General features: G+C 43.2%; 1 protein-coding gene across 3 annotated transcripts in view; it reads left to right on the forward strand.

Annotated features, from left to right (window-relative positions):
- Positions 1–16,811, forward strand: part of BORCS5 (BLOC-1 related complex subunit 5) — a 97,707-nt gene extending 80,896 nt beyond the window's left edge. For all 3 annotated transcript variants that reach the window (XM_067695727.1, XM_067695726.1, XM_067695729.1), the window contains one exon: positions 16,126–16,811. In XM_067695727.1, the coding sequence (XP_067551828.1) occupies positions 16,126–16,356 (231 nt within the window). In that variant the 3' untranslated portion in view covers positions 16,357–16,811. The remainder of the gene's footprint in view (positions 1–16,125) is intronic.
- Positions 16,812–19,760: the final 2,949 nt, after the last annotated feature.

The raw sequence follows: 19,760 nt of genomic DNA on the forward strand, positions 1-19,760 counted from the left end.
AGCCAGAAAACACAGATTTTCCTTGCGGCATGCGGGCTCTAGTTCCCTGACCAGGGATCGAACCCGGGCCGCCTGCATTGGGAGCGTGGAGTCCCACCCACTGGACCACCAGGGAAGTCTCTGCTTACAAGCTTTTGTGTGAACATATGTTTCAGTTCTCTTGAGTATATATCTAAGAGTGAGATTGCTGGGTCATATGGTAACTCTGTGTTTAATTTTTGGCAAAACTAAACTGTTTTCCCAAGTGCTGCACCATTTATGTTTCCAGTAGCAGTGCACGGAGCTTCCATTTTCTCCACATCTTCAGCAACACTTGTTACTGCCTGGCTTTTTATTTCAGCCATACTAGTGAGCGTGAAGTAGTAGCTCTTGGTGGTTTAGGTTTTCATTTTCCTAATGACTAAAGATGTTGAATCCCTTTTCATGTGTCCAGTGGCCATTTTTACATCTTCTTTGGAGAATTTCAAGCTCTATTTGCAACACCAGATTTTGCCCTTGGGACAGTACTAATTTATAGAGTACTAACTGCTAACTGCTCTCTAATCAGGAGAATTGGTAGTTCTGAGATTCAGAAGACATGAAAGAGTGAAGCTCTTTTTAAAACATTGAAGCAGTTTCTTTTGAATGTGATCATGTAATTAGAGAATTTCTTAGCTTTATTTCAGTTCTGTGAAAAACAAATCTCCAAAGATATTTGGCCATTCAGTGGAATTTTTTATAATCACATAACATTACATTTTTATACCTCTGATCTGTTTTTAGGTCACTCTTATATATATCATCTCATTTGTAATCTTTATAACATTACTGTAAAATTGGATGGATGGACAGATGGACGGGTATTATTATTCCCATTTTTAAGAAGTAGAAGCTCAGACTCAGTTTGTGATGTGTCCAAGGTCACATAACTAGTAGGATTTAAATTCAAACCTTCTGACTTCTATCTTTTTATGTTAGTGAATTATTAGCCATGTCAAGGATGGGGGGGTGAGCCTACATTGCTAAAAATCAGTGATATACCCATCTCCAAAAAGACATTAGAGGCATGGCCACGTCCCCATAGATGGTTATTGACCTGAAAATTCATTTTTGGGATAGCTGTAAAACAGAATGAATTCTCAATTTTCCATTTAGCCCCTCCAGCTAGAAAAAAATTACAGTAAAAGCAGAATTGTGCCTCACTGTGTGTTCATTACATGTGGGGGCACAGAAGGATATCCATCGGAAGTACAAAGCTGGGGCTGGGTTTGGAGGGGTTTTTTTTTTGTTTGTTTTTGTTTTGGCTGCCTTGGGTCTTCGTTGCTGCGTTTGATCTTTCTCTAGTTGTGGCGAGCGGGGGCTACTCTTTGTTGCGATGCGCGGGCTTCTTATTTTGGTGGCTTCTCTTGTTGCGGAGCATGGGCTCTAGACACACAGGCTTCAGTACTAGTGGCTCACGGGCTCTAGAGCGCAGGCTCAATAGTTGTGGCGCGTGGGCTTAGTTGCCCCTCGGCATGTGGGATCTTCCCAGACCAGGGCTCGAACCCGTGTCCCCTGCATTGGCAGGGAGATTCTTAACCACTGCACCACCAGGGAAGCCCTGCGTTTGGAGTTTGAGAAGATAGCAGCCCTTGGTTTGCTGGCCTCAGCCCATCGTGGCCTCCACCTCCCAACCCCCATGTTCCTAAATTGACCTCCTTGGGAAACTGTAATTTAAATGTAGAATGAGTGCAGAGAAAGTGAACTGTTTGAGACCAAATAAAAATTGACCTTGAGGCTTAAGTTCACATTAAGAGCTGAACATTTAAAGGGTGGGAAAGATGAGTAACTTTTTAAAATGTAGTCTCAATTAAGTCCTTAAGCAGTGTTTTTTGTTTTTAACATTTTTAAAAACCTTAAGTTACTGAGGGAGAGGAAAAGCAACAGTCTGTTGATCGTATAGACTTGAATTTTGTTAACTGTGAAACACAGTTTACCTATTCATTTTCTTTTGATCTATGAAAAAGTTAAATTTGCTTTTGACCACCTTGAACCTATCTACAACTTAAGGTTTTAGAATTTAGAAGATGTACAGTCTTCTTTCTGAAGCTCTTACTGTTGTTCACACATCTTTTTTCTAACTTAGAGCTATAAGCCCTTGTAGTATGTATCCCTACTTTGACAAGGTTACCTTTACTTTGAAAAGGAAGTTACATCAAGCATTTAGACATCTTTCATAGGACAACCCACCTGTCCCAAACCAGCATCAAAGCTTATTCTATCAGGAATTTTGTATTTTTAATATTTATTTATTTATTTGGTTGCACTGGGTCTTAGTTGCGGCAGGCGGGCTCCTTAGTTGTGGCATGCGAACCCTTAGTTGCAGCATGCATGTGGGATCTAGTTCCCTACCGACGGATCGAACCCGGGCCCCCTGCATTGGGAGCATGGAGTCTTATCCACTGCGCCACCAGGAACGTCCCCAGGAAATTTTTAAAAATAATTTTTGAAGCAGTGTACTCTTGTTGGAGAAGATATCATTTATTAAAGCTCTTCTGCTTGTTTTCAAAGTATTTTTGAAAAAAATATATATATCTGCAAGTACATGGGTATTTTTAAATTTTACTGTGTTGGGTAGCAGCAAACAGTGGTAATAGTAACTCATTCTCATGGCTGAACATATAAATCAAAAACACATGGTAGGACTTGTAGGTGAATAATGATTTCAGTTATTAAGTAGTGTGAAATGTTTCTGTAAGGGAACTTTGGGGTGAGTAATGTGACTCTTTTGTAAGATTTTCAGTAGCAGAAGTTCAGAACAAAAATAAAACATGTCAGCAAAAAACACAATGGTAGATTGTCCTCTGAGTGATTGCATAAGCCTTGAAGATAGTGTAACAGGGATGAGGCATCACAATAGCTCCCTGCCTTTACAGCAGAGATACATGTGCCCGTTTGGATATCTTCAAATGTCATTTTTTCTGCCCTCATTTACTTAATCTTGCTTTCCATTTTTCATGTAAAAGAGGTTTCTAGACATAGTTTCTCTTTCAGTTCACATATATTTTATAATTTATCGAGCTCTGGGGGTTTATTTGGTTTTGTTTTTTGGTGATTTTTTTTTTTTTTGGCCATGCTATGCGGCTTGTAGGATCTTAGTTCCTCAACCAGGGATGGAACCTGTGTCTCCTGCAATGGAAGGGCCGAGTCCTAACCACTTGACTTCCCTGGAGCTCTGATCTGGGGCTGTTCTTTATCGCATATATTCCTCACACTTAATCCCGTGAGATAAGACCAATCATTATCCCCAGTTTAAGGGTGAAGAAACTGAAGCTCAATGAGGTTCAGTAATTGGTTCAAGGTTACAAAGATAATCATATGCACAACCAAGACTTTGACCCAGTTCTGTCTGACACTGCTGTCTTCACCTGCAAGCTACATATAGTTGTCCGTAAGGCTTGGTGACTCAAGCCTCACAGTAATTCTTTGTTTATTTTGTTGTTTCTGTCGAAGCCCCCTCCCCTTCTGAGAGAAGCCCTCCCCTCTCAGAGGGATTCTGAGTCACTCACCTCCAGCTCAGGATGCCTCCAATGTGTAAACAGATTATTCCTAGGCTCTGGATGGTCATTTCACACCTGAGGTGAAAGCTCTGGTGAAACCTTGGGAGGTGAACTATTGAGAATTTAAGCCAGTGGGTTTGAAAACCACTGAGTCCTTTTCTGCCACCGCAGCTCAGCCAGGACGGGAGTGTCCATGAAACAGGTCCCTCCCGAGGTGAAGTGCGCAACCTCATGGACATTGGGGTCGTGAATAGCCACTTCTCGTCTGGTAGCAGTAACTATCCAGAGACAGGGATGGCATCCAGGATAATCTTGGTCATGGACCTGAAGCCTCCAGAGTCCTCAAAGTGATGTGAAAATTGACCAGAATGTCTTCCCTTCCACACCGTCTCGGGCCTTCCCCAAATGAGTTCTGGGGACACTATTGTCTGGTTAACATCTAGCTATTCCCGTTTTCCTGGTCTGTAGTCCAACTTAACAGTGCCCGTGGGTTCAATCTTCAAGCAAGTTTTACTCTTTTACTTCCTTGGACCTTTTGTCCCAAGAGGACCAGATCCCACTTCAAGCTCATCTCTGGCAGGACTTTTCTGTAGGCTCCCAGCCCGTTTCCAGTGGCTCTTCACTGGCCTCCTCTCCCCTCCTTTTCTTTTTAATAAATTTAGTTGATATTCAGCTTATCAGTTGGAGGCTCACTTTCCTGGAAGGGATCTAAATTCTCCTTTTAAGGATCTCAAAGCAGATTGTTTTTGTTTTTGTTTTTTTTTTGCGGTACGCAGTCCTCTCACTGTTGTGGCCTCTCCCTTTGCGGAGCACAGGCTCCGGACGCGCAGGCTTAGCGGCCATGGCTCACGGGCCCAGCTGCTCCGTGGCATGTGGGATCTTCCCGGACCGGGGCACGAACCCGTGTCCCCTGCATCGGCAGGCAGACTCTCAACCACTGCGCCACCAGGGAAGCCCAAAAGCAGATTTTTTAAAGAAACTCAGTGAAGGTTTTGAGACAGAGGCCCAGGTCAGTTCTCCTGAAAAGATCCCAAATTTGAATTTTTTTCTTAATATTGAGTTGTAAGAGGTCTTTATATATTCTGAATATGTCTATTATCAGATGTTGATCAATAGATAATATTTCTTCTCTTAGTCTGTGGCTTGCCTTATCGTTTACTTAATGGTATCTTTCAAGGAGAAGTTTTAAATTTTGATGAGGATCAATTTAACCATTTTTTTGTTTTATGGTTAATGTTTTTTGGACCTGTTTAAGAAATCTTTGCCTACTGCAAGGTAGCAAAGGTTTTTCTTCTAAAAGTTGTATAGTTTTAGCTTCTATGTTTAGGTCTGTGATCCATTTCATGCTAATTTTTGTGTATGGGGTGAGGTGTAGGGGTTCAGGTTTTATTGGGTTCTTCCAAAAATTGTTGAAAAACTTTCTTTTCCCCATTAAATTACCTTGAAAACTTTGTAAAAAAAAATATCAATTGACCCATGTATGTTTAGATCTGTTTCTACACTCTGTTCAGTTTCATTGATCTATATATGTCTCTATGCCAATCCTGATTACTATAGCTTTTTTTGGAGTATAATTGGAGTATATAATTGGAGTATAATTAAGGAGATTAATCCTTTGTTGTTTCGTAATTGTTTTATAATTGGAGTATATAATTGGAGTATAATTGCTTCACAATATTGTGTTAGTTTCTGATGCACAACAAAGCGAATCAGCCATGTGCATACACATGTCCCCATATCCCCTCCTTCTTGAGCCTCCCTCCCATCTTCTCTATCCCACCCCACTAGTCAGCGCAAAGCACCGAGCCGATCTCCCTGTGCTATGCTGCTGCTTCCCACCAGCCAGCTATTTTACACTCCGTAGTGTATATATGTTGATGCTGCTCTCACTTCGCCCTCCCACCCCATGTCGTCAAGTCCGTTCTCTATGTCTACCTCTTTATTCCTGCCCTGCAACTAGGTTCATCAGTACCAATTTTTTTTTTTAGATTCCATATATATGCGTTAGCATACAGTATTTGTTTTTCTCTTTCTGACTTACTTCACTCTATGTGACAGACTCTATGTCCATCCACCTCACTACAAATAACTCAATTTCGCTTCTTTTTATGGATGAGTAATATTACATTGTATATATGTGCCACATCTTCTTTATCCATTCATCTGATGATGGACACTTAGGTTGTTTACATCTCCTGGCTATTGTAAATAGAGCTGCAGTGAACATTGTGGTACATGCCTCTTTCTGAATTATGGTTTTCTCAGGGTATATGCCCAGTAGTGGGATTGCTGGGTCATATGGTAATTCTATTTTTGATTTTTTAAGGAACCTCCATACTGTTTTCCATAGTGGTTGTATCAATTTACATCCCCACCAACAGTGCAGGAGGGTTCCCTTTCACCACACCCTTTCTAGCATTTATTGTTTCTAGCTTTTTTGATAATGGCCATTCTGACCACCGTGAGGTGATACCTCATTGTAGTTTTGATTTGCATTTCTGTAATAATTAGTGATGTTGAGCATCTTTCCATATGCCTCTGGGCCACCTGTATGTCTTCCTTGGTGAAATGTCTATTTAGGTCTTCCGCCCATTTTTTAACTGGATTGTTTGGTTTTTTTGATATTGAGCTCCATGAGCTCTTTGTATATTTTGGAGATTAATCCTTTGTCTGTTGTATCATTTGCAAATATTTTCTCCCATTCTGAGGGTTGTCTTTCTGTCTTGTTTATGGTTTCCTTTGCTATGCAAAAGATTTTAAGATTAATTAAGTCCCATTTGTTTATTTTTGTTTTTATTTCCGTTACTGTAGGAGGTGGGTCAAAAAGATCTTGCTGTGGTTTATGTCAAAGAATGTTTTTCCTATGTTTTCCTCTAAGAGTTTTATAGTGTCTTCTTACATTTAAGTCTTTAATCCATATGGAGTTTATTTTTGTGTATGGTGTTAGGTAGTGTTCTAATTTCATTCTTTTACATGTAGCTGTCCAGTTTTCCCAGCACCACTTATTGAAGAGGCTGTCTTTTCTCCATTGTAAGTTCTTGCCTCCTTTGTCCTAAATTAGGTGCCCATATGTGTGTGGGTTTATCTCTGGGCTTTCTGTCCTGTACCATTGATCTATATTCCTGTTTTTGTGCCAGTACCATACTGTTCTTGATTACTGTAGCTTTGTGGTATAGTTTGAAGTCGGGGAGCCTTGATTCCTCCAGCTCTACTTTTCTTTCTCAAGATTGCTTTGGCTATTTGGGGTCTTTTGTGTTTCCATACAAATTGTAAAATTTATTCTAATTCTGTGAAGAATGCCATTGGTAGTTTATTAGGGATTGCATTGAATCTGTAGATTGCTTTGGGTAGTATAGTCATTTTCACACTATTGATTCTTCCAATCCAAGAACATAGTATATTTCTCCATCTGTTTATGTCATCTTTGATTTCTTTCATCAGTGTTTTATAGTTTTCTGAGTACAAGTCTTTCCTTTTTAGGCAGGTTTATTCCTAGGTATTTTATTCTTTTTGTTGCAATGGTAAATGGGAGTGTTTCCTTAATTTCTTTTTCTGATTTTTTGTTGTTGGTGTATAGGAATGCCAGAGATTTCTGTGCATTAATTTTGTATCCTGCAACCTTACCAAATTCATTGATTAGTTCTAGTAGTTTTCTGGTGGCATCTTTAGGATTTTCTATATATAGAATCATGTCATCAGCAAACAGTGACAGTTGTACGTCTTCTTTTCCAATTTGTATTCCTTTATTTCTTTTTCTTCTCTGATTGCTGTGGCTGGGTCTTCCAAAACTATGTTGAATAAGAGCAGCGGGAGTGGACATCCTTGTCTTGTTCCTGATCTTAGTGGAAATGCTTTCAGTTTTTCACCATTGAGTATGATGCTTGCTGTGGGTTTGTCATATATGGCCTTTATTATGTTGAGGTAGGTTCCCTCTATGCCCATTTTCTGGAGAGTTTTTATCATAAATTGGTGTTGAATTTTGTCAAAAGCTTTTTCTGCATCTATTGAGATGATCATATGGTTTTTATTCCTTAATTTGTTAATGTGGTGTATCACATTGATTGATTTGCATATATTGAAGAATCCTTGCATCCCTGGGATAAATCCCATTTGATCATGGTGTATGATCCTTTTAATGTGCTGTTGCATTCTGTTTGCTAGCATTTTGTTCAGGATTTTTGCATCTATGTTCATCAGTGATATTGGTCTATAATTTTCTTTTTTTGTGATATCTTTTTCTGGTTTTGGTATCAGGGTGATGCTGGCTTCATAGAATGAATTTGGGAATGTTTCTCCTGCAATTTTTTGGAAGAGTTGGAGAAGGATTGGTGTTAGCTCTTCTCTAAATGTTTGATAGAATTCACCTGTGAAGCCATCTGGTCCTGGGCTTTTGTTTGTTGGAAGATTTTTAATTATGGTTTCAATTTCATTGCTTGTGATAGGTCTGTTTATATTTTCTAATTCTTCCTGGTTCACTCTTGGAAAATTGTACCTTTCCAAGAATTTGTCCATTTCTTGATGGTTGTCCATTTTATTGGCATATAGTTGTTTGTAGTAGTCTCTTATAATCCTTTGTATTTCTGCAGTGTCAGTTGTGATTTCTCCTTTTTCATTTCTAAATTTATTGATTTGTGTCCTCTCCTATTTTTTTCTTCCTGAGTCTGGCTAAGGGTTTATCAATTTTGTTTATTTTCTCAAAGAACCAGGTTTTAGTTTTATAAATCTTTGCTATTGTGTTTTTCATTTCTATTTTATTTATTTCTGCTTTGATATTTATTATTTCTTTCCTTCTACTGACTTTGGGTTTTCTTTGTTCTTCTTTCTCTACTTGTTTTAAGTGTAGGGTTAGATTGTTTATTTGAGATTTTTCTTGTTTCTTGAGGTGAGATTGTATTGCTCTAAACTTCCCTCTTAGAACTGCTTTTGCTGCATCCCATAGGTTTTGGGTCGTTGTGTTTTCATTGTCATTTGTTTCTCTGTATTTTTTAATTTCTTCTTTGATTTCTTCACTGATCTCTTGGCTATTTCGTAGCGCACTGTTTAGCCTCCATGTATTTGTGCTTTTTAGTTTTTTTTCCTGTAATAGATTTCCAACCTCATAACGTTGTGGTCAGAAAAGGTGCTTGATACGATTTCAATTTTCTTAAATTCTCTGAGGCTTGATTTTTGACCCAAGATGTGATCTGTCCTGGAGAATGTTCCATGTGCACTTGAGAAGAATGTATTCTGCCACTTTTGGGTGGAATGTTCTGTAAATATCACTTAGATCTATCTGGTCTATTGTGTCATTTAAAGCTTGTGTTTCCTTATTATTTTCTGTTTGGATGATCTGTCCATTGGTGTAAGTGATGTGTTAAAGTCCCATACTGTTATTGTGTTACTGTTGATTTCTCCTTTCATGGTTGTTAGCATTTGCCTTATGTATTGAGGAGCTCCTATGTTGGGTGCATAAACATTTATAATTGTTATATTTTCTTCTTGGATTGATCCTTTGATCATTATGTAGTGTCCCTCCTTATCTCTTCTAACAGTATTTTAAAGTCTATTTTATCTGATACGAGTATTGCTACTTCAACTTTCTTTTGATTTCCATTTGCATGGAATATCTTTTTCCAACCCTTTACTTTCAGTCTGTATGTGTCCCTAGGTCTGAAGTGGGTCTCTTGTAGACAGCATATATATGGGTCTTGTTTTTGTATCCATTCAGTCAGTCTGTGTCTTTTGCTTGGGGCATTTAATCCATTTACATTCAAGGTTATTATTGATATGTATGTTCCTATTACCATTTACTTAATTGTTTTGGGTTTGTTTTTGTGGGTCTTTTTCTTCTCTTGTGTTTCCTGCTTAGAGAAGTTTCTTTAGCATTTGTTGTAAAGCAGGTTTGGTGGTGCTGAATTCTCTTAGCTTTTGCTTGTCTGAAAAGCTTTTGACTTCTCCATCAAATCTGAATGAGATCCTTGCTGGGTAGAGTAATCTTGGTTGTAGGTTTTTCTCTTTCATCACTTTAAGTATATCCTGCCACTCCCTTCTGGCCTGCAGAGTTTCCACTGAAAAATCAGCTGATAACCTTATGGGGATTCCTTTGTATGTTATTTTTTGTTTTTCCCTTGCTGCTTTTAATATTTTTTCTTTGAATTTAATTTTTGTTTGTTGGATTAATATGTGTCTTGATGTGTTTTTCCTAGGGTTTATTCCTATATGGGACTGTCTGTGCTTCCTGGACTTGGGTGACTATTTCCTTTCCCATGTTAGGGGAGTTTTCAACTATAATCTCTTCAAGTATTTTCTCAGACCCTTTCTTTTTCTCTTCTTCTGGAACCCCTATAATTTGAATGTTGGTGCATTTAGTGTTATCCCAGAGGTCTCTGAGATTGTCTTCAATTCTTTTTCTTTATTCTGCTCCTCGGCAGTTACTTCCACCATTCTGTCTTCCAGCTCACTTATTCATTCTTCTGCCTCAGTTACTCTGTTATTGATTCCTTCTAGTGTATTTTTCATTTCAGCTATCATGTTGTTCATCTCTGTTTGTTCTTTAGTTCTTCTAGATCTTTGGTAAACATTTCTTGTATTTTCTCAGTCTGTGCCTCCATTCTATTTCCAAGATTCTGGATCACCTTTACTATCATTACTCTGAATTCTTTTTCAGGTAGATTGCCTATTTCCTCTTCATTTATTTGGTCTTGTAGGTTTTTTATCTTGCTCCTTCATCTGTGAAAAAGTTTTTTGCCGTCTATATATATATTTTTTTTATGAGTGGGATTGTGTTCCTGTCTTATTGGTTGTTTGGCCTGAGGCTTCCAACACTGGAGTTTATCGGCTGTTGGGTAGAGCTGGGTCTTGGTGCTGAGATGAGGAACTCTGTGAGACCTCACTCTGATGAATATTCCCTGGGGCCTGAGGTTCTCTGTTAGTCCAGTGGTTCGGACTCGGAGCTCCCACTGCAGGAGCTTCGGCTTGACCCTGGACTCATGATGCCTGGGGTGGCAAAAAAAAAAAAAAAAAGAACAATAACAGTGAAAAATAAAATTAGACTAGGAAACTAACAGATATATTAGGAAGAATATAAAAATAAAACTATAGAGGAATCAACAACCAGAAGGTACATCAGTACCACAATAGTAAAAAAGAGGAGGAGGGGAAAAAAAAGGGAGGGGGGAAGAACTTGGCTCTGGAGGGTGGGGCCTAAGCAAGGGTGAGGTTTGGGTGGTGGGTGGGGCCAGTGCTCAGGACCCACAGGGCTGGAAAAGGCCCTGGGGGCTGTGGGGGGTGGGGCTTAGGCTGAAGGAACAGAAGGGGCCCAGGCGTGGGTCTCAGAGGGCAGGACATCTCACCTGGGAGCCTAGCAGGCTTCCTGGGCTTGAGTGAGTGGGACAAATGCCCTGCTCTCTTCTCCTGCTCCTGCAGTCTAGGAGGGCCTCTCCTGCCTGCCTCTCCCGATCTCCCTGGCCTCCCTCCTATGCCCCGAGGACCCACGTGGCCTGGATGGGGCTTTGTGGCAGGGGTACTGCCTTGGGAGCTCAGCAGCCTCCCCTGCCTGAGTGGGCCAGGCGATCGCCCTCTCTGCTCCTCTCCCGCTCTTCCTGGAGAGTCCCTCCCACCTGCCTCTCCCGATCTCCCTGGTCTCAGGGTCACTGATCCTGTCTGGCTTCCACTTCTCCTCCCTCCTCAGTCCCTCTGTGTCCTACCGGTTCACTTTGGGGTTCCTCCCATCCTCTGGGCCTCAGAGTCCCTCACCAGTAGCTGACAGGCGCCCTAGTTGTGGGGAGACGCTAACTCTGCATCTTCCCACACCACCATCTTGATTCCGCCCTGTAGCTTTAAATTAAGTCTTGAAAGAATTACTATAAGTCTTCAGACTTTGTTCATTTTCAAAATTCTTTTGACCATTCTGTTTACTTAGAATCAGCTTGTCAAATCCCTACCAAAAAAAGCCATCCAGAATTTTGATTCAGATTGCAAATGAATCTATAAATCGATTTGGCAAGAACTGACATCTTAATGATGTTGAATCTTCCAATCCATGAACATGGTATACCTCTCCATTTTCGAGATCTCCTTTAATTTTTCATTGCAGGGTTTTGTAATATCAGTGTGTAGGTCTTATACATATTTTGTGACATTTTCTCTAAGTTTTTTATGTTGATACAATTGTAAATTTTGTATTTTTTATTCCATTGTCCAGTTGTTCATTGCAAATATATAGAAATACAATTGATTTTTGTATGTTGACCGTGTATCTTGCAACCCTGCTAAATTCACTTGATGGTTTTATTAGTTTTTGGTTCTAAGCTTCCTTAAGATTTTCTAGGTACACCGTGTCACCTGCAGATTAAGACCCTTTTATTTATTCCTCTCCAGTTCCTGTGCCTTTTATTTCCTTTGGTTGACTTATTGCAGTGGCTAGGACCTCTAGTACAACTTTGAATAGAAGTGGTGAGAATGGGCATCCTTGCCTTATTCCTGATCTTAGGGAGAAAAGTGTCTTTCATCACTAGCTGTGATGTTAGCTGTTGGGTTTTCACAGATGCCCTTTGTCAGACTGAGGAAGTTTCCTTCTGTTCCTAATTTGCTGAAATTTTCATAATTTGTTGAATGCTTTTTCTGTGTCTGTTGGAATGATTATATGATTTTTAACCTTTATTATATTGAAATGACAAATTACTTTGATTTTCAGATGCTGAAAAAGCTTACATCCTTGAGATAAACCCCACTTGGTAATGACGTACTATCTTTTTTGTATATTTCTGGATTTGATTTGCTAATATTTTGGATCCATTGCTGGCAGTGGACCGACCAGGTGGGCAAATAGGATGCCCCATCCACATAAGGTATTTGGAATGACTTTGAGCCCCTTCTATAGATGTCTAATGTCATAGTAAAGCCTGCACTGACACCCACAAATAATCTCACCTCCTTTTTCACCTGCCCTTTGAAAGGTACTGCCACCAGAGACAGTATGTGCATATGTGGAGCAAGGTTTGAAGTATGAGTTTAAGAGTAAACAGTGAGCTCCTTAGGGCAGGGACTTTATCACATTCCTTCTATCAGTGTAAGGTTAAATCGAACTGGTGTTACAGAGACCCAGAATTATGGTGGCTTATACAGAATGGAAATGTTTTTTTACCTTTTTTTAAAAAAAAATATTTATTTATTTAGTTAGTTAGTTGGTTGCACCGGGTCTTAGTTGTGGCAGGCGGGCTTCTTAATTGAGGCTCACGGGCTCCTTAGTTGAGGCATGCGAACTCTTAGTTGCAGCATGAATGTGGGATCTAGTTCCCTGACCAGGGATTGAACCCAGGTCCCTTGCATTGGGAGTGCGGAGTCTTAACCACTGCGCCACCAGGGGAAGTCTCTACCTTGTTTGTTTCTTTTAAATTAATTTTTATTGGAGTCTAGTTGATTTACGGTGTTGTGTTTCTGCTGTACAGCAAAGTGAATCAGTTATACATATACATATATTCACTCTTTTTTAGGTTCTTTTTCCATATAGGTCATTACAGAGTATTGAACAGAGTTTCCTGGGCCATACAGTCAAAATGGAAATTTGTTGTTCTCTCCCACACCCGGTATGACTCTCATGGGGAAAAAGCCTCATGGACCCAGACTTCTTCTAGTTCACTGCTCTGCCGACCCACAGATTATGAGCTTAGTTATTCTTGTGGTCCATGGGGGCTGCATCTGCATTTCAGCAGCAGCAGAGGGAGGGAAGGGACAAAGAAGGAGAGGAGGAGCATGCCAGCTAACTTTTAGGAAGGCACCCGGAAGCTCCGTGAGAGACTTCCTCATATACATGCCGCTGACTAGTACTTAGACATGTGGTCACAGCAAGGCCAGGGTTTTGAGGCAAGAGTCACGGGGAATAAATAGTCATTCTCCGTCTATTGGAAAATCTAATAGTTTTACATTTAAATGGCTCCTCTGGAAGTTCCTGAAACAAAGTTATTTGCAACATTCCTCCTTCTGGGCCTGAGTTTCCTGGAATAGTAAAGTCATGTTAACAAAGAGAGTGGAAAAGAAAAGTCATGTTAATGTACACAGTAAGCCGTGTGGGTGTAAATAGTTTTGGTTCTTAATATCTATATCGCTAGGACTTTGCATGGTGCATGGTACACGGTAGTACTCGATAAATGTCTGTTGACTCTGTATGTTGTATTTATGCTTCCTTGTTAGAGTCTACATGCCAAAATAGAAACAGGAAAGGTGAATATGTTCCCGATTGTCAAAATGCTAAGATTCAGAATTGCATTAGATGCTGACATTGCCTAAAGTCATGTCAGAAATGCCGGAGTAAGTGTGTACCTGGGGTTCACGGGCACATGCTTAGGTAGGGGTAGGGGTCAGGGGCGGTATTGTCTGAGCAAAGGGCGGGGCATGAGAAGCAAGGCATTGCCCATTTTATTACACTCTTCCAGGCATTAAAGTCTTAGCTGCACCAAATTGAGACTTTACTTGCAGCAATCAGAAAGAATGGGAAAAGATTTAAAAGGCAGTAACTTTTCCATCACGTGATTTGATGCTCTTTAATGCCATGCCATGTACCAACTAAAATCTCGTGTGCCCCTAATGGTACACTCTCTCAATTAAATACAGTAAAAGGAAGATGCTGGACTGAGGAAATCTGGGTTTTAGTCTTGGTTCTGTCACTGTGAGATCTTGGAGGTCGCTCAGCCCTAAGTTTCCTCTTCTGTGGTTTTTTCCCTCTGGGACTGTCATGGAATTGACTCTTGGAAGATGTACTCTAAACACGTTTGAACAGCGTGCTTGAATTCAGTGTGCTCACCTAAGCATTCAGCATGACATGGCTTCGGACAGAAGCTCTGGACACATTAAACGTGGCCTCAGCTGGATGTGGAAGTGTGTAAGGAAGTGTATGCCATTGAACAAGAACTCTGCTAAGATGGTTGTAAAAGCTGTCTGATCAGGTGTCAGTCCGGCCGTAGCGGAGGGGATGGGTTGATTGCCAAGGGCCTTAGGCACGATAAGGTAGAGCCTTGGAGGCCATTTCAGATAAACTCTGACTCGGGAGTCTGTCTGGTCTGGTAGAGTCGGGGGCTGGGGGCCGGGAGTGCCCCCGCCAAGCGAAACGTGATGACGCGAGAAGCTTCTGAATTCTGGTGCAGGCTGTTCCGTGGGCTGTGCTGGCCCACGAGTGGGTCCCAGCTGGCTCCCACAGTCTTGCAGAGGGCGGAGTGTTCTAGGTGCTGGACCGAACTGCCATCCTGAGAAGGCTGGCGCCGACTGTGAGGAAGACGATCGTTTCCTGCCTCCCCACCTCCGAAGTGCTGAGCGCCTGAACAGGCTTGCAGAGAGCCCTTGGAAGGTAGAAACCGTTTCCACCTTGTCTGGAGCTTCCCATGCAGATGGATTATTTTCCTCCCTGCGCACCCCAGCCCTTCACCAGCTGTCTTTCGTTGTCCCCTCGGCATTTCAAAACAAGTGACGGGAGAACCAACGGACAAAAATAAGCCCTGAGTTCCTGTAACAACCCCCCTGCTCCTCAGCACTGTCCCTCTCTCCCCACACGCACAGCGTCAAAATAGAATTGGTTATTTTGTTTTCGGGGGGTGCCCTGGCTTGGGGCTCTTATATGTTAGAGTGTTTGTTTTGTTTTTGTCTTTATCACGCCGTTTTCAGAGGCTCTGCGGTAACTCGCGTTGAGGGCCAGCGCTTGGCTGGCTGCCGGGGTTGGGAAGGGCCGCGCTCCTGGGAGGACAACAAGGAAGGGTTGAGGTGCCACTTGAGCTTTGGGACAGAAGCATGAGTCTTGGGGGTGTGACTGTTTCCTCCCTGGTTGGGGAAGGAAACAAGTGGGGAGGGAGTGGATGCGGGTCCATGCAGAGGAGGGCTGCGGGCATCCGACACGCTGGCGGTTCCCTCCTCCTCCTGTTTTCATCCAGATGATAGGTACCAAAGAACCTCGCCAGGGGAGGAAAAGAGGCCACAAAAGGGGAGCCCAGAGCCTCCAGTTTGCTTGACTGGGGGGAGAGTGCCCAAAGCAGCCCTCCGTTTGCCCCGCATGGTATATAGACTTGACTTGGTTGGCGTCTGTGGTCCTGGCGGGGAGTGCCACCCCCTCCAGGCAGCTCTCCCGGAGTGACTGCGGTCTGCAGCCTCCAGGGAGGAGGGAGGACAAAGCCGAGTCCTGAGCACGTCGTCATCTCATTTCGTCCTCACAGCAACCCTGCAAGTCTGCCATCAGTCCCCTGATTTTTGCAGATGCAAGACCTGAGACAGAAAGCATACATATTAGCAGCTCAATGGCAGTGCCGGAGTCAAACCTTGGTCTGCCTGATTTCTGAGCCCAGGATTCTTTCCTATAGAGAGAAAGAGCTAGAAATCCCAGGGTCTCAAGAAGGACTAGATGGCTCACGTGTCCAGAAGGCAGAGCTGGAGGCCGTCATCCCAGTCTCCCTCTGCAGAGGGTTCTGGGGCAGCAGCCGGTCAGGTTGTGTCCTGGAAGGTTTTTATGCCCAGCGATTCCGCTTCCTGCAAAGCTGGTCGCCCCCCACGTGGCCTGTGGGCTCCACACCTCGTGCTCATCCCCCAGCCTTGTGACGGGACTTGTTTCCTCTGGGTTGAATGTGTCTCACTTCTCTCCCTCCTGCAGATGGATCTGTCTGTAGAAACCCTCTTTAGCTTCATGCAGGAGCGCCAGAAAAGATACGCCAAATACGCCGAGCAGATCCAGAAGGTCAACGAGATGTCGGCCATCCTGCGCCGTATCCAGATGGGCATCGACCAGACGGTGCCGCTGCTGGAGCGGCTCAACAGCCTGCTGCCCGAGGCCGAGCGCCTGGAGCCCTTCAGCATGAAGCCCGACCGCGAGCTCAGGCTGTAGCTGCCTCCCCCCACCGGCTGCGGTCGGGGGACCGCCAGGGCCCCAGGACGCTTGGAACCAAAGGCGTCGGAGGTGACCGAAGGCCACTGGGGGTGTTGACGCTCCCTGAGGGCACGGGAAGCAGTCCAGCCGCCCTGGAGACTGCGATGCCCCAGCCCTTCCCTTGACGCGCTCTCCCTCTGCAACCAGCAAACCTACTCTCAGTGGTCACCGAAGTTGGAATGTTTCAACTATTAGGGATTCTTTACAGAACTCTGCCTTGGGACTTATTTTTATTTTGCATAGTTTTTTTCTTTTTAATTGACAGTGTATATTATCTAGTCTAGCTTGCAGACTGAAAATATGAAGAGAAGGGGAGAAATATTTTAAGAAGCTCTGTGTCCTTGACGCCTTCGTGAAATTTTTCTCAGTCGGCTGTCTTGTGGGTTGTAAACATAAAGAACTAATTTAATCCAGGTGTGTGTGTTGTGTTTCCATCGTAGCAAGTCTTTATCTGGCCTGGCACTGCTCCTGTGTCAGCTTAGGGTGCCCCTCCTGTGTCGTCATCGGAAACTGAAGACTCCCTTTCCACAGCCTGGTCGGGTTCATCTCCCACTGATAGCTGGTTTCCTTGATGCAGATACAGTTTAGGTTTCCTCTTATTACATCAGCGCCGGCAGGACTCCAGTTTTTGAGGCAGGTTGTAGCCCTCATTTGCTTTACGAGCTTTGCAGACTCGTGGAGCAGAGCGGAGAGCGCTCACCCAGCAGGCGTCCACGGAGCCCACTGGATGGGCCAGACATTGTGCCGGGGATACAAAAAAGGCTGAAGAGGAAAAACTCCAAGTGCTGCTGAATTTCTATGGGAGATTAGGAAATGAAGCAATTTGAGTAACCACAAAAGTATTCAGTGCAGTACTTGTTGCACATCATAAACGTTCTAATGGAAGAAAAGATTGCAGAAGCAAAGAAGTGGAACGTACGAACAGATCCAGGCAGGCAAACGGAGACCAGGAGCGGGGGATATAGGGAGGTCACTGAGGCCCACGGGGCTCCCTAGATTCCTCCAAGCCTCAGAGGATGTTTTTTGTGTCCAAACAGCCTTAGGTATATTTGTAAGGTTAAAATTGATCCCACTTAGTTTAGCATCTCTCAGTTAAACTTTATCTGATTCTAACCTCGAATTTTTTTATTTTTTAAACCTCGAATTTTGATTGAACACTATCTTGTAAGGTTCTTAGAACCCGGGATAAAATGTAGGGCATAAAACAACTGGATGACAGCAGAAATATGAACATTCCAAGCTAAATGGAAAAAATAATTGAAAAAAAATGTAGACACAGGGAAAAAATCAATAGCTTCTAGCATTTTCTAAGGACCAAAAAATATCAAGATTGCTCATTCCCTGTGAACTGGAAAGACAACCTGGAAACCAGAGCCGGGGAAGAGGCCAAGGCAGCATCTGCCTCCTTCAGAGGGCAACCTTCTGGAACTGCTTCTTTACCCATCAGGAAGGAAGGCGGGTAGAGACGTCCAGCCAGAGGAGATAAAGGCGTCTGAGGGAGCCAGGGAGGCATTGGAAGCACTGAGCTGGGAGTGGGGAGCTAGACCTTTAGAGTTTGTTGGGCCACTCTGGTGAAAGAAGCTCATCTTTATAATGCCTTTGGTGGTCAGGATTTTAGTGGGGCTTTAAACCATTCCTAGAGCATTTCATTAGAGTACAATCAAGAAAGATGTTCTGTAATTTAAAAATCTGTTAAATAGCTAAGGTTATTCTAGGAAATGTCACGGAGGGGAAGGCAGCCACATTTATTGAATAATGCATTCCCCCACCCCCACCCCACTGTGTTCAGTGCTCCTTTCATGTATTAAATTTCCATGTAATCGAGGATCTGGTTCTGGACTGTATTCAGATCCATTGATCTTTCTGTCCATACTGTTTCATGCTGGGTTTTGTTCGTTTTTTCACACTGCTTTTTTTTGTTGTTTTGGCGGTATGCGGGCCTCTCACTGTTGTGGCCTCTCCCGTTGCGGAGCACAGGCTCCGGACGCGCAGGCTCAGCGGCCGTGGCTCATGGGCACAGCCGCTCCGCGGCATGTGGGATCTTCCCGGACCGGGGCACGAACCCGTGTCCCCTGCATCGGCAGGTGGACTCTCAACCACTGCGCCACCAGGGAAGCCCACACACTGTTTTAACATTATAATTTCACAATACATTTTAATATCTGATGTGGCTAGACTAGGTACCCACCTACTCTAATTACTATTTTTTCCTAACTTCACTTTTTTTTTTTTTAACTTCAAACTGGCAGAAAAGCTGAATAATAAAAGGCATTCTCATAGTCCCTTCCTCTAGACTGACAGAAAGTGGCATTTTTCAGCTCTCTACCATCATTGTCTTTTTTTGAGTTCCTGGAGTATACAGAACCTGGCTCTGAACACAGAGACGTGCTTGTAGCTTTCAAAGAAGGAAAGGCTGGTTGTCTACAAGCTGTCAAAATAGCTCAGAGATCACGTTGCATTATCCTCACTGCACTTAATACAATTTACAAATAAAAGCACATAACAAAGTGACATGCAGACTGAGCCTGCGAGGACAGAGCTTTCTCAACTGTGTTGCAGCAGCTGATGGTCTGGACGTGGCAGAAAGGTGGCCTCACACAACGCGCAGAACTCCTCTGCCGCCAGCGCTCCATCCAGTTCTCTTCCTTCTTACAAAGACACTAGACAAAACAGGGTATATGAACTTAGATTTGGGTCCAAAGTAGACAGACTGCTTATTCCTGGGTAGAAGCAGAGAAGAACAATAGGAAATCTGATGTGTTTTGAAATAATTCTAGTTAATTTAATATTTGTGGTATGTGGTGGTTTTGCAACGTTATCAACTTTGGCTAAGTCGAGTTATGTTTCCTGGAATTCCCTTCCCTGTTCCTTTTTGGTTAGGGTTGGCCACAAGAGAAATTTGCAGGAGACTTGTCAGTGGAAGTGAAGCAACATCCACGTGTATTTGAGGACGTCGCTGTCAGTCAGGCCCTGGTGCACTTTTGGTGTGTGGGCAGCAGCTCCTCCGTCCGGCCCCACAGAACTCTGCCTTCAGCTTTTCCAGATCCTGGGCCAGGTATGAGTACTAACTTCTCCTTAGGTCTTCTGCAGCAGGGAGGATGAGGGCTTAGAGAAGGGAAGAGCCAACGTGGGTTCTGGTGGGAGACAGATGTGGTTCCAGCTTGTTGCTTGCAGGCTTCAGGTGTCTTGGCTCTCCGCCACTGCCCATCCATCCCTTACTGCCCATCCATCCCTCACTGCCCATCCATCCCTCACTGCCCATCCATCCCCCCCACTGCCCACCCATCCCCCACTGCCCACCCATCCCCCACTGCCCATCCATCCCCCCACTGCCCATCCATCCCCCACTGCCCACCCATCCC

Source organism: Pseudorca crassidens, chromosome 11 (assembly GCF_039906515.1).
Source record: "Pseudorca crassidens isolate mPseCra1 chromosome 11, mPseCra1.hap1, whole genome shotgun sequence".
NCBI classification, from domain to species: Eukaryota; Metazoa; Chordata; class Mammalia; order Artiodactyla; family Delphinidae; genus Pseudorca; species Pseudorca crassidens.